This window comes from Sminthopsis crassicaudata, chromosome 5, assembly GCF_048593235.1.
Source record: "Sminthopsis crassicaudata isolate SCR6 chromosome 5, ASM4859323v1, whole genome shotgun sequence".
Lineage (NCBI taxonomy): Eukaryota > Metazoa > Chordata > Mammalia > Dasyuromorphia > Dasyuridae > Sminthopsis > Sminthopsis crassicaudata.
In genome coordinates, this window is record NC_133621.1 from 281,266,077 (window position 1) to 281,291,544 (window position 25,468).

At 32.7% G+C, this 25,468-nt stretch overlaps 1 protein-coding gene and 1 long non-coding RNA gene across 8 annotated transcripts in view; one reads left to right on the forward strand and one right to left on the reverse strand.

Annotated features, from left to right (window-relative positions):
* The window catches only part of LOC141544750 (uncharacterized), a 98,111-nt gene that overhangs the window by 51,991 nt on the left and 20,652 nt on the right, over positions 1–25,468 (forward strand). For 6 of the 7 annotated variants that reach the window (XR_012482782.1, XM_074271256.1, XM_074271259.1 and 3 more), the window contains 8 exons: positions 3,009–3,096; positions 10,473–10,549; positions 14,025–14,121; positions 16,316–16,588; positions 17,350–17,744; positions 20,044–20,273; positions 24,555–24,588; positions 25,179–25,278. Coding sequence is in view for 6 of the 7 variants with exons in the window: in XM_074271256.1 (XP_074127357.1) it covers positions 3,009–3,096; positions 10,473–10,549; positions 14,025–14,121; positions 16,316–16,588; positions 17,350–17,744; positions 20,044–20,273; positions 24,555–24,588; positions 25,179–25,278 (1,294 nt within the window). In the remaining variant the exon portion in view is untranslated. The remainder of the gene's footprint in view (positions 1–3,008; positions 3,097–10,472; positions 10,550–14,024; positions 14,122–16,315; positions 16,589–17,349; positions 17,745–20,043; positions 20,274–24,554; positions 24,589–25,178; positions 25,279–25,468) is intronic. The other variant, XM_074271261.1, reaches the window with a different exon arrangement.
* LOC141544759 (uncharacterized) overlaps positions 1–25,468 on the reverse strand; it is a 155,428-nt gene that overhangs the window by 20,469 nt on the left and 109,491 nt on the right. The window contains exon 2 of the long non-coding RNA XR_012482788.1: positions 4,665–4,781. This is a non-coding gene — a long non-coding RNA (uncharacterized LOC141544759). The remainder of the gene's footprint in view (positions 1–4,664; positions 4,782–25,468) is intronic.

A 25,468-nucleotide genomic window follows, 5' to 3' on the forward strand; every position in this document is an offset into this window, starting at 1 on the left:
ACCATCAATATTGATTGTTACTTTTAAAATTACATTTTAGATTTGCTTATTTACTTATCACTGCAATCCTGGGTGGAATTAGAATTGGAATTTTAGAGCTGGAAGTGATTTCAGAGATAATCTAGTAAAACTATTCATTTAAGATGTAGGGAAGGTGCACCTCAGAGAAGTCAACTAACTTGCCTATGGTCTCACAGCTAGTTTAGTGAACAGCCAAGAAGAGAATTTAATGGTCCTAACCTTCAGGACCTCATGCTTTGTACTCTACTCCTCAATAACTAATCAGTGTCAAAGTGCCTCTCAGTTAATCTGTCATTGAGTCAACAAGTATCATAGTACCTCTCACTGTTCCAGGTATTCCAGTAAAGTAAGAGACTTTACAGAAATAGAAGCCTCCTTCCCTACTACATGATCAGCTTACCTATAAGTTCGAGGATGTGACCTACATAAGTTGATGTTATGGCCAACTCTTGGCAAATTTCTGTGTAACTTCTATACACAACTGCAGAGTCCAATAGATGGGAAATGGAAGAGTTAGTAGTGTTTAATCAGAAAAGACGTAATGAAAGAGGTAATAATTAGGGTGTAATGATAGGGTCATATTTGAATTGACAGAGAAGAAGCAGGAAAACATTCACAGAGAGAGAGAGAGAGAGAGAGAGAGAGAGAGAGAGAGAGAGAGAGAGAGAGAGAGAGAGAATGGAAGGATAGTAATGCAAGCAATGGAAATCTTAAGATTTAGCTGTTTCAGAGGGCCACTAATAAAAGGCACAGATTATTTTCCATAAAAAAGAGTGTGAGTAGATTTGATTTGAATCAAGGAGCCAGTCGTTTCTTAGGCAGTAGAATAATATATTGAAACCTATTTTAGGAAAACGTTTTGTGATCATTATCAAAAATTAACTGGAACAGAGGTTTATCCTAGACAAAAAGAGGTTGTTCCAGTAGGGTGTAAGGTGAAAAACTGGAGTAGGTGTGAAAATAGTAAAGATTATTGTTAGGTTCTTACTAAGTGCTAATGAGATAATGAGATATTAGGTTCTTACTAAGGGCTAAGTCGGTACTTAACAATTCTCTAGTTCTGGTCTTTCCTAGGAGTTCAACCCCTTTGAATTTCTGGGGAGGAGCTTGCATGCTTAGAAGGAGCATGTTTATTGGTTGAAGTAATTTTTCCCAGAAGCCCTTGCGTTATCCCACGCCCATTTTCTGGGAGGATAAAAGAGGGTGGCGCTCAAAAGATAGGGAGTCTTGTCTGGGCCAGACTTAAGGCGGCTCTCCAGAGGAAGAAGAAGTCGAGAGACCAGAGGGCGATTGGCAGTTTCTGGAGACAACAGCACATTACAGGTTATTTTGAAGAATGATTTAGCAGTGTGTAGCTATTAATTGGTTGCAAGAGGAAAAGAAATAACTGAGGTTTTTTTTAAAGCTAAGGACCTGGAAAAATGTGCATGCCATGGAGAGAAATGAGGAAGTTGGAAAGGGTTGGAGGGTTCACATGATTACAGAGTAAGGTAACTTTTTAATGTGTTGTCAGGAAACATTTCAATGGAGTTATCTCAGAGATTGCTTGTACTTTAGATACTTGAGAATAAAATCGGATGATTTCCATGTCTTCTGGTAAGGGAGGATCAGAAATCTGGATCACACCACAATCACTTTATAACTGTGATAGGCTAAGTTGAAGGGACTAGCTCTTAGCTTTTTGTTGGAAATAATTAAAGGCAGAGGCAAAAAATGTGAAGACAAGAAAAGGGCATGAGTATGCTTATGCTTACTAGTTTAGGTAAAATGGAGATTAGAGACTTTTCTTACCATATATCATCACCATATAGATAAAAAAAAAAATTATGATCCAAAAGAGTTTTAGAGGCGATCATTAAAGCTATAAAGCTATAAAGAGGCGATATATTAAAGATATCAAACATGAGTACAAGAAATTAAACAAAGAAAAAAACAATTTGCACGTGGGAGACCTCTAGAGAAAGTGAAAATTGTGTTGAATACTGGATTAGCAACAATGAATGTTTTAGTACAATACATATGTGGTTAAGCTAAAATTTAATGTCTATGTGATGAGGAGAAATTCTACTGTCTACTGGGGAGATAAACCCAGTCTCCTCTCTTTTTATACATTTTTTGCTTTTTGACTCTCTTATTTCTGTGTGTTATATATATATATATATATATATATATATATATATATATATATATATATATATATATATATATATATATATATATATGTGTGTGTGTGTGTGTGTGTGTGTACCTGTGTATATGTGAACATATACAAATTTACAAACATATATAAAGATAGGTTGATAGATTGATAGACAGGATAAATCTAAATCAATCTACACTTTACAAAGCCTCCTTGGTCAGTAGTTTCAGTCATGTCTGAAGACATGAGACCCAATTTGGAGTTTTCTTGCATTTCCTTATTAGTAAGGAAATGAGGCAAAGAGGATTTAATGACTTGGCCAGGTTCATACAGCTAGTGTCTGAGGCAGGATTTAAATTCATGAAGATGAATCTTCTGATTCTAAGCCCAGGGACCTATCAAATATACCCCCTCTTCTAAGGGGATTATGTACTGTGCTTTCAATTGAAATCATATTTTCTTCTCCCATATTGTTAATTGGTGCAAAATAGTATTTTACATGTACTGTATGTACTATATGTATTTATATAACTATCTTATGGCAATATCCAGAGTTAGAATGTTATCATTATTTCCAAAGTAGCCATTTCTATATGAAAAGGTATACTCCTGCATGCAGCACATGTTTGCCAGAGTTATCTCATTTAAAGTAAAAAAGACAGAAGAGTAAACCTGAAAATTATGAGCATGAAGTTGTTCTTTTAAAAAAAATGTTAAAGAAAATGTTTTATTTTCTGTAGAACTCTCATTTCTCTCTGTAAATTCTTCAAAGTTTATCAGCAACAAAGATTCAGAAGTGCTTTCATTAGTGGGCTTATTATTTTATTGACCTTTTCGATCTGATCAGTGTTCCACAGAAAATCTGAAAGGATCTGCAAGACATCTTTCATCCACAAATCAAAGCATAAAAGACAGTATTCCATTGAGACATGAAGGTAAGATTATATTTTATAGATAGGTAGGTTTCTTTTTAAAAAAATAAAAATAGCACTTAGGAGCTGGAGAAATGAGGGCTAGATCATGGGGTCTGGATTAAAATCTACCATCAAAAAGGTAAGAAATTGCATAAAGTCCTAGTCCTACTCACAGAGCCTTATATAAGCAGCATCACTGAAGGCTTGTCTGAGCAGGAAAAAATAAGGAAGAGACGTGGTATTGGAAGGAGAGAGGGAAATTCATTGCACAAAGAGAGAAGAGAATAGCTATGTATGAAGTGGAGTGACGGATTGGCTCTACGAATCGTCTTTGTTAATATGCATCCAGCCCTTGCATGGTATTTAGTTTGAGCAAATTGAATGAGCTACTTTTCAGTTTAATTAGCTGGTTATACAGATGACTTTTCTATGAAAGTGCCCATGTCACACAATTCTTTTTGCTGATACAGACTAGACCTGTAATTTCATTGAAACAGGGTCACAGAGAATTGTCTAGAGCACCAAAAGTACCTTGTTCATAGTCACACAACCAATCTGGGACTCAGGCTTGCACCTTCATTCTAGGGCTGCCTCTCAAACTTCACTGGTCTCTCTTATCCCCTGATTCTGAACCTTTTGGTTTATTTATTTCAGATAAATCTATCGGACAAAATGAAAAATGAAAAAAATTATTATAAAATTCATTTTTAAAACCTTAAAGATCTGCTTACTAAAGGCATTTTCTTGTTTCTGTTCCTGCCTTTGTACGTTATACTCTATAAGCTAAAGACAGTAAATAGTGACAAAAGTGATTAAAAAAAAAGTTGAAAAATAATAGGCAACAGAAAGTGAGAAACAGAGATGGGAGCAGTTGGTGCTAGAATTTTGGAACTAGGAAGAGAAAGCAACTAAAGACCCCTTTCCTTCCATTAGGGTTTGAGATCCTCAGGATATACTTTGAAATATCTTTGATGGCCACTTTGCTGCATGTTAGAATCCAGTTACATAGATTAAGGATATTAAACTGAGGTGATCATAGGATAAAATACAAACTAAAGAAAATGTTTTTTTCCAATAACTGGAGGTGGTGGATTGAGAGGGAAAGGGTGGGGGTGGCAGAGGCAGGAATCACTTGCATCAAACATTTAACAGATGAAGATATGTTGGCTTCTGAGGTCTTTGACAGTAGGATTCTACTGTACTTATGTCTTAGTTCATACTGCTTATCTTTACTTTCTTTGAAAGCCACATTATTTTGATTGTTTTTTCTAAATTTTGTCCTGCCCTGTTTCCATTCAGGTCATCTGTTAATAAGCTCTCTCTTCTTTTTCTCATTTGTATTTTACTAGTCTTCCGGAAAATTATTTGTTGATTTATTTTAAAGGGGTACTTATAAATATTGTCAACTTTTGTAACAGAGCATCTTCTATTGTGTTCATGACGCAATCCATCCCAAAACTTATTCAACTTAGACAAAATAGCTATTTTTTTCCTGAAAAATGGCTTTTTTTCCCCTGAAATTTTCTTAAAGGAAAACAGACCAAATGTAAAATAATAACAAAAATAATTATGTATAAATATTTACTTACCCCCAGGTCCCATGAGTTTTGTCTACATTTGTCTAGATGCTCTAGATACTGATAGATTGAGGGTGATGTTCCCTGCCCACCTTGTCTTGAGTTATGTACAGTCTACTTTGCTAATTTCTGAGATGCAAAAAAAAACAAAAAAACAACCCATTACTTTATTGCTAGACATTCAGTAATTTCCCCCACAGAATACACATATTAGGACAAATATTGCTCATATCCAGAAGCATAGACTATCTCTCTCTCCTAGAAATTAAACTAGCACATGTATTCCAACTATCTATACCATTGGAGTAATACCAAAGATTGCCAGCATGAATGAAGAAAAAAAGAACTTCAGGTTAGAAAAGTGAAGGGAGAGCATAAAAACGATTGTGAAAGGGAGATTACATAGAAGTGATTGCTCCTGAAATGATACAGTATGCCACAGAAGGCCAGAAAATGGCCTTAAGAATATTACTTGACAGCTTTGTGTAGAATAGACCAAAGACCCAAGTAGTAATTAATTGCAAAAATCCAAGTAAAATTGGATGAGATCATAAAAGTAGAAAGGTAAATTTGAGAATGAAGAAGAGAAGTGATGATATTTATTGTAGAGTGCACATTTTTTAATGAGGAACAGACCATGCCAGCACTGATAACTAAGAAAAGGGAAGCAGGAAACTAAAAGTTGGTTATTTTCAATTTGAAGGTCCAGAAAGACAAATAGACTGAGAAATACAGAACCTTTTAAAATTCACTTGTTTTCCAATAAAAGCAGAAGTCAACCAGACTCCTTCTGGAAGAAAGTACCTCTCTTCTAATGAAATATCAGGTTGTTCTAGCTTTTTTTGGAAGCTATATAGATACTGAACATACATAATTCAGAAAATAATTCTGAACAAATTCTGAAAAACTTACTCCTAATTTGTGTTTGAGTTTGTGTTCACAAAGATGACATGAAATTTGTCAAGTACTTTGCTGAAATTTAGGTATATAATAATAACAATAATCCCTTGGTCAGTAGGTCTAATAACTCTGTCAAAATGTGAAGATAATATGGTATAATCTATTCTGACCACTTCCCAATGAAATTCTGATAATAGCATGAGATAAGCAACAAAGAAGTAAGAGATTTTTATAATGACCTAGTATCTGAGGCGATAAGGTCAAGAAGATAGACTGACAACAATCTAACCTGATTTAGCAGTTAAGATACCATTAATAACTTTGGAGTAAGAAGTTTTGGTAGAGAGTTAGGCCCAAAGCCGGAAAAAAAAAAGGTTTCTGAAGTAACTATAAATTAAGTTTGTTAATTAGACAAACAAAAAAGAGCAGAGTTATTGGACAATAACATGGAGATGGCATAATTATTTTTATACCTCTTTTATTTATTTTCTTAATTAATTTTTAATAATTATAACATTTTCTTTGACAGTACATATGCATAGGTAATTTTTTTTTTACAAAATTATCCCTTGTACTCCTTTCTGTTCCGAGTTTTTCCCCTCCTTCCCTCCACCCCCTCCCCTAGATGGCAGGCATTCCCATACATATTAAATATCTTATAGTATATCCTAGGTACAATATATGTGTGCAGAACCGAATTTTGTTGTTGGTGTTGCAAAGGAAGGATTGTATTCGCAAGATAAAAATAATCTGGGAAGAGAAACAAAACAAAACAAAAAGCATTGCTCTCAGTTTACACTCATTTCCCAGTGTTCCTTTTCTGGGTGTAGCTGATTCTGTCCATCATGAATCAATTGGAATTGGATTAGCTCTTCTCTATGTTGAAGATATTCACTTCCATCAGAATACATCCTCATACAGTATCATTGTTGAAGTGTATAATGATCCCCTAGTTCTACTCGTTTCACTCAGCATCAGTTGATATAAGTCTCTCCAAGCCTCTCTGTATTCCTCCAGTTGGTCATTTCTTATAGAACAATAATATTCCATAACATTCATATACCATAATTTACTCAACCATTCTCCAATTGATGGACATACATTCATTTTCCAGTTTCTAGCCACTATGAAAAGGGCTGCCACAAACATTTTGGCACATACAGGTCCCTTTCCATTCTTTTGCATTTCCTTGGGATATAAGCCCAATAGTAGCACTGCTCGGTCAAAGGGTATGCACATTTTGATAACTTTTGGGGCATAATTCCAGATTGCTCTCCAGAATGGTTGGATTCTTTCACAACTCCACCAACAATGCATCAGTGTCCCAGTTTTCCCACAGCCCCTCCAACATTCATTGTTATTAGTTCCTGTCATCTTAGCCAATCAGACAGATGTGTAATGATATCTCAGAGTTGTCTTAATTTGCATTTTTCTGATCAATAGTGACTTGGAACATACTTTAATATGAGTGGAAATAGTTTTAATTTCATCATCTGAAAATTGTCTCTTCATATCCTTTGACCATTTATCAATTGGAGTAATGGCTTGATTTCTTATAAATTAAAGTCAATTCTCTGTATATTTTGGAGATGAGGCTTTTATCAGAACCTTTAACTGTAAAAATGTTTTCCCAATTTGTTACTTCCCTTCTAATGTTGTTTGCATTAGTTTTGTTTGTGCAGAAACTTTTTAATTTGGCGTAATCAAAATTTTCTATGTTGTGATCTATAAAGATCTCTAGTTCTCCCTTGGACACAAATTCCTTCCTCCTCCACAAGTCTGAGAGGTAAACCATCCCATGTTCCTCCCATTTATTTATGATTTCGTTCTTTAGGCCTAAATCTTGGGCCCATTTTGATTTTATCTTAGTATGTGGTGTTAAATGTGGGTCCATGCCTAGTTTCTGGAGATGGCATAATTAAATAAAAGATAAAGAAACTTTAGAGACCCCAAAATTAACTGTTTATTAGATATTCTGGCATGATTAAGCCCTTTCATCCATAATTATTTACTATTTATACTTTTTTGCATAAATGTAATTTTGTCACATTTTAAAGGGAATATTTAAACTCATAAAGGTTGGAATTCAAGTAGGACAATCAGGCCCCCAAATGTTTAAATTGTTGAGGTTTTTTGTTTTTTTTTACTAAATTATGAATATATATTCCAAGTTAAGGACTAATCTTCAAGAAGTAAGATTATTCTGAGAAAAAAATAACTTAGATGAAAGTAGTTCATGTTAGAAAAAAATGATACAATCATACATAGAAGAAAGGCTACTTCATTTTTAAAAATATATATTCACTGAAAGAATGTAAATTGTAAGCATTTTCTGTGGGAAAATATTTCAAAATAATGGGTAAAAAGCTAGACTAAAAGCTTAGACTAAAACACATGGTTTTTAGTTTTATCTATGATTCATATTACTTATGTGATGCTGGGCAAGTGACTTAACCTCAAAGTATCCTATCTTGGTAACTCTTTAAGTCTGTAAGTTGCAATGAAGGGACTAGCATCTATTTTCTTAACTAAGAGTTTTCTCTAAATAAATCAGAGGTTTAAAAAAATCAGTTTCAGACTATTTTATAATCCTAAGAAATTTGAAAACTCAAATATGAATACATGTTTGAAATATGCATGTTAAATTTAAAAGGTCTTTGCAAGGATCTTATTAATGTACTCCTTGTGGCAACACACACGTAGAGAGAGGCTTTGATAATCCAAGAGAGCTGATAATCCAAGTAAAAGAGAATAGGCTCAGTATTGAAGGAAAACAGTTGTTGGTGATTTTTTGTCATGTTACCTGAAAGACAAAATATCACAAATAAAAACAAACAACAACAACAACAACAACAAAAAAAAAAACATAGTTGGAAATTTTGAGTGACATTCTATGAAAAAATGTGTCAATTAGATAAAACTAAAATATTATTTTAAAATATTATATTAAAGTATTTACTTTTGAGATGCTTTAAACTTGGATTCTACAAGTACTTCTGAGATAAATCACAGAAGTTCCAAGAATTTAAACTTGCAAAAGAATCATCCTTGCAAATCCTTGCCAGTGACTAAAAATAACTAGGTTCCACAGAGCTTAGAAATATTCAATTAAAAGAAGATGAAGGAGCTGCAGCTGGAAGTGGGCCCTATAAGGTTGGAGTTCAAGTAGAAAAACCAGGCCCCCAGAAGCATTGTGAACCACCTCTAGAAAAAGAAGCCCCAAAACATAAGATATAGGCGTTAATATTCTGAATTTATTTGCTCAATTTGTAACATTACAAACTTTATTCTTAGTAGAAGTAAGTTAAATAAATGGTAAAGTCATGTCATAATGAAATTCACTGCCCTGTGGTTAATCTTCTCAACAGACTAGAATCTAGGAGGTATCTTTCTAACAAGTGTTCTGATTTTCTCCTCTAATCCCCTGTAACATCTTCGACAAATACTGAAAGGGGCTAGGTTAAACTTGTGTCCTAATTGTGCTCTAATTGTCTTCTGTGTACTTAATTGTAAATTCCTACTTTTTTTAAAAAATCCAAAAATCTTTAGGTTTGAATATCCCCAAATAAAATCCATATATGAATGTTTTTTTTCTTTTTTTTTGTCATTTTGGATTATTTAGAGCTAACTTTGTTGATAGGTACAATTCTCTAAAAGTTCTGTTAATCTTTTCACCACTGAATTACTACTCCATCATATCCTATTCTATCTAGCTCTCAGATAACTAATTTTTATTTTATTATTTTTCCCCCCTGAGGCTGGGGTTAAGTGACTTGCCCAGGGTCACACAGCTAGGAAGTGTTAAGTGTCTGAGACCAGATTTGAACTCTGGTCCTCCTGAATTCAAGGCTGGTGCTCTCCACTGTGCCACCTAGCTGCCCCTGATAACTAATTTTTAAAATGAATTTCAAATTAGCTACTGGATCCATGTTACATGTTTCCTTGATTTTAATCAGAGTAGCTTATAGACTAACTGAAGAAATCAGATTTCATTTATTTTATTTCCCTATTTCTTTGAGACAATCCTGGTCAGTGGTTTCACAATTACAATTTATATTCCATTCTCTCTGTGTTTTTAAATATCGGTTTGATTCTGTCTTTTAAAAATTGATTTTATCTTCTTTCTGACTTTCATGATTTTTGTCTCTGAGCTTAGTTCAAAAATTAATCTGTTCTGTCATGAATTACCTTTAAAAATCCAGTTCTCTTGTTATGTTTCTATTCTTGTGTAAGGAAATCTGTTATCCTTGGATGCATATGGTCTAGGATCTTCATCCACAAATATATTCTTCAAGAATATTTGATTTGTAATCCAAAGAAGTCTAGTCCAATGTCTCTGATCTTGGAGATGGACTCAAAAAGGAAGATTTCTTGGTCACAAAACAGAAGGAAGGCGTTGTTGCTAACCCCTGATTCTCAACTAGCAGTCTGTCATGTTGTTCCCATCGTCATGATGCCATTCTCTAAGCTATGGCATTGTTTTTCCCACTTCCCCACTTCCTTTCTTCTCTTTCCCAAACCTATATCAAGGTCAGTAATCACTAACTCTTAGTCTTTGATTATTGAGAAAGTCCATTGACCCAATTTATTGCTTACTTGCTAGCCCAATAAATCAGACATAGATTTACTTCTCTCAGTTTACCTTTACTTTTCGAATGTAACAGTTTCAGCTACATTGAGTATATAAATTAGTCTTTATGTCTTCCTGTGCTTTGCTCGTATAAAATAAATATCTTACACACACAAAAAAAAACATAGAATGTAGCAGTAGATTGAAATTATAAAAGAATCAGTTAAATGTGTAATTAGTAAGCTAAAAATTTCTTACATTATATATCTTCCCTCAAAATGGGGGGGATCTTATTTATATAAGAAAAGTAATTGTAAATAAATTAAATTTTCATTTAAATATCAATTTAGACTTGAAACAAAAATCGAAATTTAAAGAATCATCAGACAGAAATCAAGAACGCTTTGATAAAAGAGACCAGAAACAGGTATGAAAGTATATTGAAATTTCTGATATTTCATTTTAGTAAATTACCTTTTATGCTACTTTTAATGTAAGTGTTTTTAGGAACTTGGTGTATTTTCAAATGAATTTTTGTCTTAATTATGGAGTTGAAATTTTCTTTGGAGGTAGCAGGACTAACAGCAAAACTTCAACCCTTGTTAGGTAATAAAAGTAGAGAAGAGTCCCTTGATAATGTTGGCCTTTTTATACATTTCTAACATACTAACTTACTTGATTACATGATTATTTTCCCTTTAGTAGCCAAAATAACGTGTTAAAAGAATTGCCATAGATCTGCATTCATGTGAAAAAGTCTGAATTCTTTCTTACAGACAGGTTAAAATTTATTTACCAATGGGAAAATATCTAGAAATGTATATACTTTTAGAAAATATCAATGTATATACATGTTAGTGTGGCATTAAAACATTCCGTGATAATAAAATCTTAGTATTAATGAACGTTAATCTAATTTATCTTTATCCTAAATAATCTTCTCTGCAGTATCCCCCAAAACTAGTTAAAAACCTTTTGTGACTGAAAAATTACTACCCGGGTAAACTTTATATTTGAATGGCTCCAAATGTTAGGGATGTTTTCTAGTGTTGAGCTACAATTTACTTTTCTGTGATTTCCAACCTGGGGTAATGGTTCTGACTTAACTCCGAATTGAACAAATCAAGCTCTTCTCCAATATTCTAAGTCTCTAATTAGTTAATGACTATTATCCTGGATTCTTTTGAATGGTCTTTCTTATAAACTTGCTTAGAAGTCCTACTTGTGATATGAATCATAGATGACTTCTAAGGTCTCTTTTAGTTGTTCTCAATTGCACATTTCTATTGTCCTATCTAAGAATAATAAAACAGATGTGATTTTAGCAAGACCTGTGGTGTCTCAGTAAGTATACTGTCCAATTTTTTGCCCTTTTGGAAGTCATATCATATTTCTTGTTTTATTATCAAAACATATGCATGGATTATTTTATAAAAGCTTATGTTCCAATTTTATTCATGATAGCTTTATATTTTCCAGATGCTTAGCCTTAAAAAAAGATCTCCTTTGCTTTGTGCAACCCAGTAATTGCTATGCATACTGCTGAATCTTTCCTTAAATTAAATAAGTTATTATTTAACATTTCCTACTTTCACAACCAATCCAGTTTAGTTTGTTACTTTATACCCTATTGAAATAACTTTTTTGCCAAAAGTTATTTCAATAGGGTATAAGGTAACCTGCAACAGGTAATCTTCTAGACTGATTTCAAAATGTTTTCTTAAAAAATTTCAAAATATTATTATACTGTGATGACAAATGATGGTGAGTCCTCATATTATCTCTTTTGTAGAAAATAATTTGTTCCTATTACAGGTCCTCTGCAACAGTCCTCTGCAAACGTCCAAGATTACCTTCCCTGAAAAATCTTTTATTTCTTCTTCCTGTCCTCTCTCCTGGAAGGTTTTCCTCCTTCCTTTCTGAAATTTAAAATTTGATGCTATTATTAACCCCTAATTATTACCGCTTTTGTGAAGACTTTCCTGAATAAGCACAACTAATTTTGCCATTTCCCTTTGTATTGACCTCAGCAGTAATGTATACAATTTGAACAGAAAAAGAATAGCTGTACCCAAATTGTATACACTGGGGCAAAACTGTTTTTCATGAGAATTCTTGTGAGAAAGACCTATAAGTATTTATTGTGCCTTAAGTTTAATGCGATATAGCTTCCACTGTCAAGTGGAAATTAAGACACCACTACACACCTCTCAGATTGCCTAAGATGACAGGAAAAGATAATAATGAATGCTGGAGAGGATGTGGGAAAATTGGGACGCTGGTGCATTGTTGGGGGAATTGTGAGGGCAATTTGGAACTATGCCCAAAGGGTTATCAAACAGTGCATACCCTTTGAAGAAGTTGCAAAGATTTGGGGGACTTTTTAATGTGTTAGTTGTCAGGAAACTGACTTAAATTTTAGGAACTTGAGAGTAAAGTAAGATGGTTTCCATATCTTCGGGCAAAAGAGGGCCAAAAATCTGGGTCACAGCACAATCTCTTTTGCAACTGTGATAAGCCCAGTTGAAGCCCAGTCGGAAATAACCAAAGGCAGAAGAATAAAATATGAAAATAAGAAAGGGGCAATGAGTATGCTTATGATTATGCTTATAAATGTATATAAAATGGAGGAAGGAGACAGTTTTTACCTGGTACCACATGAGAGATTAAAAAAAAAAATTGTGAGCAAAAAAGTGTTTGAAGGCCATCAAGTGCATTAAAGACATAAAATATGAGAACAAGAAATTAAAGAGAAAAAAAAATTAACAGCATGGGGGAGTTGTAGACAAGGTGATCATAGTTGATGTATTGAATACTCAACTAACCAATGAATGAGATAGTACAATAGATGTGGATGTGGATGATGGGTTAAGTTAAAATTTTCTGTTTCTATGATGATTGCAGAAATGCCACCAGTGAGTTTATATGAAACTTAATCCCTCTCTTATACTTTTTTTGCTTTTTTAAAAAACCTCTTTTTTTGTTTGTGTTTTTTTTTATTTGTATGTATTTTTGTGTATAGATTTATATATATATATATATATATATATATATATATATATATATATATGTAGATATAGATTTGTACACATATATATTATACATATGTGTATATATTTTGTGTACATATTTGCGTATGTATTTTATATGTACATATGCAAATTTCAGACATATATAAATATAGATGAATAGATGGATAGATAGATTAAACCCAGATCAAATTGCACCGGGCAAGGCTTTGTCCTTGTTCAGTCCTTTTCATCATGTCTGATTCTTCAAGAGCACATTTAGTGTTATCAAAGGGACAGAAGTGGATTGACATTTGCTTCTTAGTAAGAAATTGAGGCAAACAGTATCTAAAGAATTTCTTAAGACCATTTAGCTAATGTCTGAGACTAGAATTTAATTCATGAAGATGAATCTTTCTGATTCAGGCCATTATCAAATAATTCTAAGGGGCATTATAAACAAATTTTCTTCTTCCATATTGTTAGCATGTGAAAATAGTATTATATATATATAGATAGATAGATAGATAGATATATGTATATAGATATAGATATAGATATAGATATCATGTCTTATAACCCTGACGATCACAAAGATAATATCCTAAGGTCAAATTTTATCATTATTTACAAGTTAGCCATTTCTGTATGAAAAAGTATATTTCAGCCTGTAGCTCTGTTTACCAGAGTTATCCCCTCTAAAGAAAAAAACATCAAAGAGTAAAATGTAGGTTGTTCTTTTGAAGAAAATGTTATAAAAACATTTTATTTCCCAATAGAATCCTCATTTCTCTCTTAAGTGGAAATTCTTCACAATTTACAAGCACAAAATATTTAGGAGTTCTTTCATCAGTGGGCTTGCTAACTATTTTGTTTATGTTTTCATTTAATCAGTGTTGTCCTAAAAGTGTCCTGGAAAGATCTGCAGGAGGTGTACTTGTATCCACAAATCAAAATATGAAAGACAGTATTTCTTTGGGACAACATGAAGGTAATATAATATTATGTAGATAGTAGAGTTTTAGTGGAGTTTCTATTAAAAACAAAAAAGCAAAATGGTATCTGGGAGGTGGAGAAATAGGGGCTGCAACATGGGGGCTGGAATAGTCTATCACATTTGTAGAAGATAGGAAATTGCATGAAGAACTAGTCTTCTCTCAGGACATATAAGCATTATCACTGAAGGCATGCCTGAGCAGGAAAAAAAAAAGAGAGATACTGGAAGAAGAGAAGAGTTCAAAGGACAAACAGAGAACAGAAATAAATATGTATGTTGTGGAGTGACTGATTGGCCTGAGGAATTGTCTCTGTTAATATGCATTGGTTAGTTATACAGGTGAATCCTAATATGATGTGAGACCATCTCCCATAATTCTTTTTGATATAGAGATTAGACTTTTAATTTCATTGAAAAAGTCTCAGACAATTGTCTAGAGCACTGAGAGTTTAAGTGCTTTGTTCAGTCACACAATCAGTGTGATTCAGAGGTGAGACTCATTGATCTCTCTCAGCCCCAGACTCTTGAGATCTATGGTTGAGTTATGCCTTTGTGTCTTAATAGATAAAATGTAACCTGAATGTGTTATAAAACTTCATTTGTAAAAACTTAAAAGAGCTGCTGATTAAAGATTAGATTATTCTGTTTCTGTTCAGATCCCTGTACTGTAGGCTGATGACAGTAAATGGTAAGAAAAGTGAGTAAATGTGAGAAAAGCATAGGCAGCAGGAAGTGAGAAACATAGGTGGTAGAACCAGGAAGAGAAAGCAAGCAAAGACTCCCTTAAATACAAAAAAATGAAGAGCTCCAGAGGGACTGGGAGTTCTTTGTTGGCCCACATTGCTAACCCTTAGAGACCAGTAATAGAGTTTCAGAATGTTAAAAGGAGGTGACCATCTCATTCAAATCTATTCCACATTTTATTCTTAGAGATAAGGAAAGTAAATCTAAAGTCATGTGATAATAAAATTCACTACCTTGTGGTTAATGCTCTCAGCAGCCTAGAATCTAGGAAATAGCTTTTGAATAGGTATCTTTCAATTTCCTCCTCTCACATTGTTTTCTGTGTGTAATTAACTGTAATTTCCTATTTCTTCTTCTTTGAGTTTCAAATCAGAAAACCTGTGTGCTTTATACTCAAACAGAAAATCCCTATAGGAAGTATTTTCCTTTTTTCTGTTATTTTCAGTTATTTTTATGCTCGCTTCCACAAAAGTTAAACACAATGAATTTAACTTTCCCCATGTATTAAATTACCTGGTTAAGTGAAGCTTCCCAGTAAATGTTTCCATGGCATTGATTTGAATGAGATGGAATTACAAGCAATGTTATTTTTTTTTAATCTTATCATTGAATAATTCATGAATTCCAAAACTGATTCTTGTTCTGGATTAAATGTTTATGAAGATTTTGTTTCAGCCAAATATACAATTTTACCATTGAATTTCTCTCAATGGTTTCCTAGACTATTTAGCTATCATATAACTAATTTTCAAAATGAATTTCAAGTTAACTGCTAGAGTATTGACCTCATTTTGGTTACATATTTTCTTGATTTAATCCGAATAAAATAGTTACTGAAAGAAGCAATTCTCATTTACTTTCTCAATTTCTTTGAGACTGTCTTGGCTAGTGGTTTTGCTATTAAGATTTATGATTTTTTTTTCTTTCTTCCTTTTTTTTTTGGTTTTGTTTTTCTTTGGTTTTTTTCCTGTGTTTTGAAATAATAAGATGGAAACTTTTAAAAAATTGTTTTTATCCTCTCTCTTCCTAAGCCAATTGGGAATTCTCTGGAAATATATCCCAGGTTCAAAAATCAGAGGTTGACATTCGATTTCAGAATGCTGAATAGTTTGAATTCAGATATATATTTTAAGTTTCATCGGTATATTCAAAAATCTTTCCCTAACTATCTTACTAAGACATTCCTTGCAACCACATTTGCAGATAGTATTTATTAGGTAACATACATAATTAGAGCTGATGATCGAGAATCAGAGTAGGCTGTATAGTGAAGTCAAAGAGTTTTTGTGAGCCTTTTGTCATGTTATCTGAAAGATCAAATGCAACACATAAGCAAAATTAAATTAAAAGTATAGGTGGTGATTTGAGTAACATGCTAGGAAAAAAATAATATATGACATAGGTAAAACTAATGTTCGATTTATCGCAAATATTTTCCTTTCAGATACTTCTTCCTGGGACTCAACAAGTCCTGGTGACAAAAATAAAAATCAACAAAGTTTGAAGGTGGAGAGCAGCAAACATGCTCGCAAATCCCCTTCAAAGTCAAGTCACAATCACGGAGAAACCACAAAGACAACAAATGCTTTGTTCAAAAACGAGAAAGACACTGGAAGTGGGTCTGACCCAAGCTACAAATTTCCAGCAAAAAAGCCAGGGTCTGAGAAGCCGTGTGAACCACCTGTAAGACAGGAGAAAGAAAAACAACCTCTAGAAGGTAGTTATTTAAGATTCTGAATTTTCTCTAAGTATGTTATTTGGTCAAATTGTTCCATTCCACATTTTGTTGGTAGAGGTAAGCAAAGTAAATGTAAAGCCAAGTGATAATCAAGTTCCCTGACTTGTGCTGAATGCTCTCAGCAGCCTAGAATGTAGGTAGTGTCTTTAGAATAGGTATCTTTCAATTTCCTCCTCTCACATTGTCTTCTGTGATTAATTAATTGTAATTTCCACTTTCTTCTTTTTTGTTTTCAGAGTTTCCTATCTTAAAACCTGAATGCATTTTATATACATAGAGAATCCATGGATAGAGGATTTTCCTTTTATCGGTTCTTTTCAGTTATTTATATGTTCACTTCCTCGAAAAGTTAAATAGAATCAATTTAATTTTCCCCACTATTAAAGTACCTGGTTAACTGATGCTTCGCGGTAATTGTTTCCATGACATAGATTTGAATGAGATGGAATTACCATACTGACCAGTGTTGTTTTTTTAATGTTATCATTGGATAATTCATGAATGCCATAACTGAATCATAATCTCCTTTATGAAGATTTTGTTTCAACCAAACATAAAAACTTTACTGCTGAATTTCTCTCCATGTTTTCCTATTCTATATAGCTCTCAGCAAACTTAATTTTCAAAGTGAATTTCAAATTAACTGCTAGAGTATCCATGTTATCTTGTATTTATGTTACATATGATCTTGATTTAATCAGAATAAAATATTCTATTTAACTCAAATATTTTCTTTTCAGATATTCCGTCATGGGATTCTCCAAATATTTCTAAGATAAATGACAGTCACAAAAGTTCCAGGCATTCGAAGTTGGAGAGGAAACATGATTGCAATGCTGCTTATGTTGCAAAAAATATAATAAAAGCTGACTCAAAAGTTGCTATAAATGGAATTAAGGAAGATAGATCATTTGGCACAGAAATGACATTTAGTCAGCACAGAAACATCCCAAGTTTGCTCCAATCATGTGGTCCAGGAAGTCATGTTCAGCTTACTCTGTCTGATAATATGAAATCAATTAACCAAGACAAAAAAGCTGAACTTATTAAACCAAGAAAATGCAAGAAGAAAACAAAACATCTAGAAACCTCATCTCAGAGCAGTCTTGACAATGACTACCACTCTACATATGAGGTAAGTTTTGAGATGCACTCCCATAGGGACAAAATCTCCAAAATGCGCCTGCATAAAGATTGGAGGCAAGATACACAAAGACTGACAAATGAGTTAAGAATGTTGCAAGCAGAATCTCTGACTTTCGAGAAAGAAAAAATATCACCACAAAAAGAGGTAGCTTCTGACACTCTATATCTATTTTTCCTCTAAATCAATCATCCTGTGGAACTGATTTTTCACATGATGAAAATGCTTTGGTTAAATGCTTGCTATTTGTACAAAGTATATTGAAGGTTGCATTAAGGAAAATATGCAGAAAGCCTTTTTATAGTGTTTTCTATTTTGGTCATCTAAATTATTCCCATCAATTTCCCAAGTATTTGACATGTTGACAAGAAACTTTCTAAATCAAACACACAAATTGGACTAGGTAGCCAAAAGAACAAGGACAAGCTTAAAGATAATTAAGACACAGATCCAAAACAAACCTGAGCTCAAGATCCTTTTTTATGCAAATCCTTGAAATATTTGATATTTGAAAGAATTTTGCTTTCTATGGACATTTTTATTTTCTTAGCCAAATGTAAGGTGGTGTGATTTAAAATACTAAAAACATAAGCCAACTTTGGAAAAATTCTAATGCATCTGATTAAACTAATATTTTATGGTGATCTGTTAGTCCATCTTTAGTGATTTTACTAAAATCATTCCATTTCTGTATTTCAAAAGAAAATGAAACACAATTTTGTGAATCATTTAACATTTTTCAAAAGGGCATTAATACAGTATTTTCTGTTCCACAAATAATAAATTATAGAATTGAGACTTAAACTTACATCTTCTGAGTAAGTTTAAAGCTCCTCCTCTTGTGTTTAGTTATTTTTTTCAAAATATATTTTCATTTGCTATAGATGTCATTTTAGCACTTAGAAATAATATAAAATGGGAGAAATGATCGAAAAACAATGGCAAAATGCTGACTTGTGATATGTTTGCATAAGCGATTGACTTTAGATGCTATCAAACTAAGATGATTCATTCATTGAATCTTATTTTTTGTTGTTGTTGTTGTTGGAAGGAGCATTGACAGTAATAGAATCAAACCCCCTTATCTTGTGAATGAGGAAAGGTTAGCCTCAGGGAAGTTAGGTTACATGGCCTTGGTTCATCTGTACCTTCACCAGTCTTCTAATTATCCTTTCACAATAACTGATGACATAAGAGAAAATAGTAAAGAGAGAGAGCCAAAACCCTTCAGTTAAGACTGATTCAACTGCTGCTTGTAACACTTCAATGTTACCATAAAGTACTAAATAATGCAACTTCATTCTAAATCAAATGTGGGGACCTTCACCCAGTATGCTGGATTCTGTTACTAGTTTATTAACATGATTTTGACCAAGTTACTTAATGTATCTATCCTTCAGGTTTCTCATATATAAAATGGTAGCATTAGATTAAGATATTTTTCCTATTTTTTTTTTTCTTTGCTAAAAACATTGTGCTTCTGTAAACTTCTGTAAACATGGAATAATGGCATCGATTTTCCATCACATAGTAGTCATGGTGCCTAAATCTCATTCTACTTCAATTTCCTGTGTTGTTAATCCAATATTTCAGTGATTAACTTCAAGGGGGTTTTTTGCTTTTGTTTTTGTTTTACTTTTTGAACTTGACAGTAAGGAATGAGAAATGCGAAATGGGATGGGGTACCATCATATGGTGGGAAATAAGCTTGATCTATCTGGTCAGTGTGAGGAAATGGTGGGAAAGCCCAGAAATAGTCAGATGTTGTATCTCTTTGTTCCTATCTGCTTATTAAAGGAGAGAAATGAGAGAACAATATGAAAATATGATGACAAACAAAATGAGATAGTAATTGAGCTATCATTTTGAAACTTCAGTAAATTTTTCTGCTTTCATACAAAATTTATAAAAGTATGACCATTTTTGTACCCAGAAAATAAAATGAAGGTAATATATATTGAGGATAATGTGTATTTCAAAATAAAAGTAAAAAAATGAAAGGCAGCCTGATATATTTGATAGTGAGCTAAGAAGATTAGTTCAAGTCCCACCTCTGACATAGATAGGCAAGTCATTTAACATGTCAATGGTCTAAACATTGGTAGAATTGATAGAAGGAATTTTCTTGTCAGATGGCTCCTTGTACTAGTTAAATCACAAGTTTAGTACTTGTACCTAAGTAAGCATATAAATACATGTGTATAAAAGTGTGTGTATGTGTATATGCACACATTTACACACAGACAACACACATCAATAAAGTGACAATGATGCTAAGCTTTCCTTTTAGGTGGAAGAGGAAAAGCAAAAGCATCAAATCAATGGAATGGAAACAGTGGAGGACAAAGATGTTGATAAAATAACAGAAAATAGAACAGTTGATAAAGTTAATGATCAATTTGCTATGGAGAGCCATCAGTATGGTAAAGATGAGGAAAATAAAATTCCTGGGAAAAAAATTCCAATAATGCATATTTCTCCCAAGAAAAATTTAGCACCTGTGCAGCATGTGTCAAAGGGGTAAGTTTGTCAAAATATTTAACTGGAGTTTTTTTTCCCAATATTAACATTTATGGTAAGTTCAGTTTGCTCTAAAATTCTAGATTCAGATCCATTCTACATCTCCTTGTTTTTTGCTAAGAAATTAAGGTCCCATGAATGTATGTTTTTCTATTGCTGTAAGTATGGTCTTTTATTTTGGAACTGTTACATCAGTGCCTATTGAAAGAAAGGTAGCATATGGGAAAAAAAATAACATAAGATATGGATTTCAAGGAGCAAAGCAAGATCGTTTGCAAAAGTTTGCAAATGTATAAAAAGTGCCAATGAGATAAGAGAATAGGCTTACCGCTACTCCAAAAGTTAGATGAGTTCTCTTAGTCATTAGAAAGTTTCCCATCAGTAGAAATGTTCAAGAGTGAATCAGTTTAAGTGCTTATCATGAGCCAATCATAAGGATACCCCCCCAAAAAGTCAGCCAACCTAGATTCTAAAGAAATTTAATTAAAATTCTTTTAATTGCAGACCTACAAAATCATTGAAAAGATCTAGTCACCAACCCACCACTTTGTAAAATGGGCCTGAGGAAAGGAAGGTTGATGGCCTTTCCAGATGTCAGAATAAAAAAGGGGAATTAACAGAGAAGTGCTTACATAGTCATTGTTTTATAAGGCCTAATAGTGCTCATATGGCTTCTGGACAGGCTGAGGAAGAGCAAAAAGCAGAAAACAGCTACTTGCTGCCCCATCTAAAAAAACTCTTTAAGACCATAAGATAACAGATGAGCCATGCAGGAATATGGTAAAGAGGGTTCACAATTCATGTTGGGACTGTACTTGCAAGAGACCACCTCGAAAATTCCAATTCATAAGAGTTGGAATGTGGAAGTGATCTGGCTTGACATTTAGAAAATAGAAAATGCTTTAAAAACAAGCCTGGATTTACTTTTATTAACTTAAAAATTAATTTAACAGCCTTAAAAAACTTATCCTGAAATAATTAACTCCAAAACCAAAAATTAGATAAATTCAGGAAGACAATATATATACTATTTTTGAGAGACACTGAAAAGGGCATCTCTTCCCGCTTCAGTGCCAGTAACTCATATGAACTCAGTTGTATGCATATATATTGCTACTTCAATTAGTGTAAAGAAACCAATTACACTTATTTGTAAGTTACGTAGCCTTACAAGCTTTACATAGACTTAAAGCCAGAGACAATTGGGAGAAAGCTTGCTTTTTTAAAATGTGTCATCATTTACTTTCATATCAGCCTCTTTCTGCAAGATCTCTCTCCTCGCCCTTCTAGTGAAAGATCCCTAATGACTACATCAATATCGCATGCAATGTTCCATATTGAGTAGTCCTCCACCCTGCAAAAATAGGAGATGGTACCGTCACATCTGGACCAAGTTTGGATATCATAATTTCATAGTATTCAGTTACAGTTATTTTATTGTCCTTAATAATTTGTATTGTTGTTCTGGTTGTCATTATTTCATTTTGCATTAATTCATATAAATATTCTCATCCTCCTATAAAATTATTCCTAGCCATATGCAATGATGTTCCATTATGTCAACAAACCACAATTTGTTTAGCCATTCTTCAGCCGATGAGCAGCTACTCTATTCCTCCTTATTTGCTATTACAAAAAGTTGTTGCTGTGAATATTTTGGTTTTTAAAACTTTTCTTGCCATTGGGGTATATGTTTAGCAGTTGGAGAGAGAAATAATGCTAAAGCACCAGAGAAATTACTATTCTTTGGGAAAGTTTGCTGAAAAGGGAATCAAAAGAGGGTAAGTTACAAGCGAACATTCTATTTTAATTCTATGAAATCTGTGAATAAAATTAGATGCTGGAACAAATTGATAATAAGAATGATTACAAAATGTGTTTTTTCCTATTAAAGTCCTTCTTTGATACCTTATCAGAGTAGGAAGGTGAAGTTACCTAAAAGGTACATGAACAAAGTAACAGGTAAGTTTGTGAGGTCCATGCGAGGTAAATCAAAGAACAATGTTCCTACATTTGTGATTGATTGCTCACTGTTTTTGCGAGCATGCACAGTCTCTGTCTCGCTCTGTTTCTCTCTATCTCTCTATTTCTCTTTCTTTTTCTCTCTAACACACACACACACACACACACACACACACGTGTTAATTTCCTAAGGCAATCCATTCCTTTTAAAATAGTCTTAAATGTTTGGAAGTTAGTTGTTTTGTTTTTTTCATGCAGTGATCCCAAATGTGTTTTTCTGTGTCTCGTCCTACCCTTTGGAGGGTCATTTAAACATAATAGTCTATTATTTATTTGTCTTGTTATTTTTTTATTTGAACACATATACAACTCCCAGTCATGCCAAATCCTCATCTTTTCTTCTTTATGGTAAACATCTGCAGTAAACATCACCAGTTGCCGTTTTTGACAGGGATTTTATCCTTCACCATCCTGATCTCTCTCCTCTGGAATTATTCTGAATGCTAAATGTCTTTCCTAAAATATATCTCCCAGGAATTAACAAGTTCTTCAAATGTATTCTGATCAGAGCATAGAATAAGAAAACTTATCACCTCCTTACTCCTAGATTCTATGAATTCTTAGAATTCAACCTATACTCATAATAAGACTATGCCATTACTGGCACACATCAAGAAGTCTGTCTTGATTAAACAATTTGTGTGCAAATACTATATATATATATATATATATATATATATATATATATATATATATATATATATATATACATACATATATATACATATATATATGTATATGTATATATATAGTTATAGTTATAGTTATAAAGTCCAATCACAACAACCCAGTTTTAAGTGGATTTTAGCCATAATATAAGCAGGAAATAAGAAACATTGTTGAAAAAAAGGTAAAAAGGTTGGGTGAAAAATAAGCAACCTATTCCTAGATTGAGGAAACAGATCTAACTGGAAAGGACCTTGTATTCTGAGGAGTGTTCTTGGATTAAGACTGTAGGCTTGAATATAAAGGAGCTTCACATAGCCAGGCAGTATAGTTTTGATGTACTTCAAAAGAGGGGGGACCATTAAAAGTTTATGACTTGGGGATAATATGATGAGCAAGCTAAGGAAGCTAAGTTCTTTGGAAATTGCTATAGAAATATATCACTATCATTAGAAACCCAATAAATATATTATGCAGCATGCAGCAGAGTATTCTATTAATGACTGCTTTTTATTACAATAGTTTTTATTGAAAGAGATCATACTTCGACACTTCTTGAACCACTGAACAGTATAGAGAAAAGCAATGGGGATATGGATGGATAGCAACATATACTCCATTTAACTTACCATTACTATTAATATAATAGTTGACTGAGCCCCTGAAAAGTGAGAGAACCCATTTTCTTCACATATAATTAATCATAATTTACTTATTTTGAATTCCTTTTTCTAACTCTTAATCTGTAGGACATATCTTGTTTTTGTTTTTTGTTTTTTGTTTTTTTAATTAACCTAGAAAGAGCCAATCATTTCATAGAATTTCTGTCTTTGAAATTTGTTATTCTGTTTAATCACATTTAAGTTTCCTACTTCACTACTTCAGAAGATTTGTGTATAGTCTCATCAACATTCTATCAGAGTAATTTCCACAAGGAGTCCATCTAATGTTCTGGTAAACTTGTTTAAAAATCACTAGCCACATACATACAATGTGGAGAATCTTATTCTAAACCCTAGGAAAAAGAAACACATAAGTAAGATAGTACCTGACTTCTTGGAGCTTACAATATAGTAAATACAACACAAGGCACAATGTAACTTGAATTACCAAAAAAAATATGATTATGTTGGTTACCATGGTTAATATTTTCTAAAACTTAGAATACAGTGAAACATTATGGACATAATTTAACATTTGCTGATGACTTATTTTATTCTAACAAGCATGATGGGATTATTCTCAAATTCTTATTCTTTTGGAATCTTACTAACAAGCAGTTGGGACATGAACAGTTGAAAAAGTAAATAATTGGTGTTACAATTTAAGATGTTATGGCTGACATTTATTTTGAAATTTTCTTTAATGGGAAAAACCAGCTGTTATTTCAGAATTTTTTTTCCTCTTAAAAACTGTTCAATAGGCAAAGATAAACATTTATTATATGACTATGAGATATAATAGTCTGTATCTTATTTTACTGACTAGAAGTGTGAAAAAGCATAGGATTTTGAAATAATTACATATTAACCAAATAATTGCAATGACACTATATTTTTATGTACACACTGAAATCAAATATTTGTCTTTTAGGCTTGTGAAGAATACACCAAATGAAAAAAATAAGGTAATGTAAAAACTGCTGAAAATATAAATCAATGTAGAAAATAATTTTTCATGAACATATGAGATCCCTTTTCTACATTATGGAGCATAGGGAGCATTTCATCAGAAAATACTTTTAGGAAGTCTTTTTGTGAAATGCGTCCTTTGTAAATGCCAAAAAACTAATTAGGTTGCTGGCTTTTCTTTCGTTTCTCCCCTATAAATATTTGTAAGAGATATTTTGAGTATTTGTGATAATTTTTATAAGGTTGATAATCCAGCTTCTAGTTAGGTATATGGCCTAGTGAATAGTCAAAAGGAGGACCTAAGTTTGAATCTATTCTTGGGTTCTTAGCTAACTAAATGGACAAATCACCTAATCTCTCTTATACCTTATTTCCTCATTTGTAAAATAGTGCTTTTCTCACAAAATTGTTGTGAGAATGCTATGAGATAATGTATAAGAGATAACTGTTGTGAAATATCTTAAAGTACTATATAAATGTTATTCATTGACTACATAAATAGTATTCTTTCTGATTGCTTTAAAGTTTATTTTACAATGATTTTATTTAAGTTTATTATTTGATAGTACTTTTATATATTTTATAGGACGAAGTAGAGATGACTTCATATGCTCTTGATGACCTCACTCAGTCACATAACACAGATACAGAAGATTATGATTTGCCTCCCTCAAATAGTGTTCAGGGTAAGAATATTTTTAAATTTTCTAACAGAATACCAATGTTAAACAGAAACCAAATATGTATTTATAGCTAAGACAATAGTTCTGAAGTTCTAGTCCACTGACCTATAATAGAATAGAAGTGACTTTGGGTTCTTGGAGGATCTGACAGAGTCTAAGCTTTAATAGACCTTGCCAAGCTAAAAAGGATTTC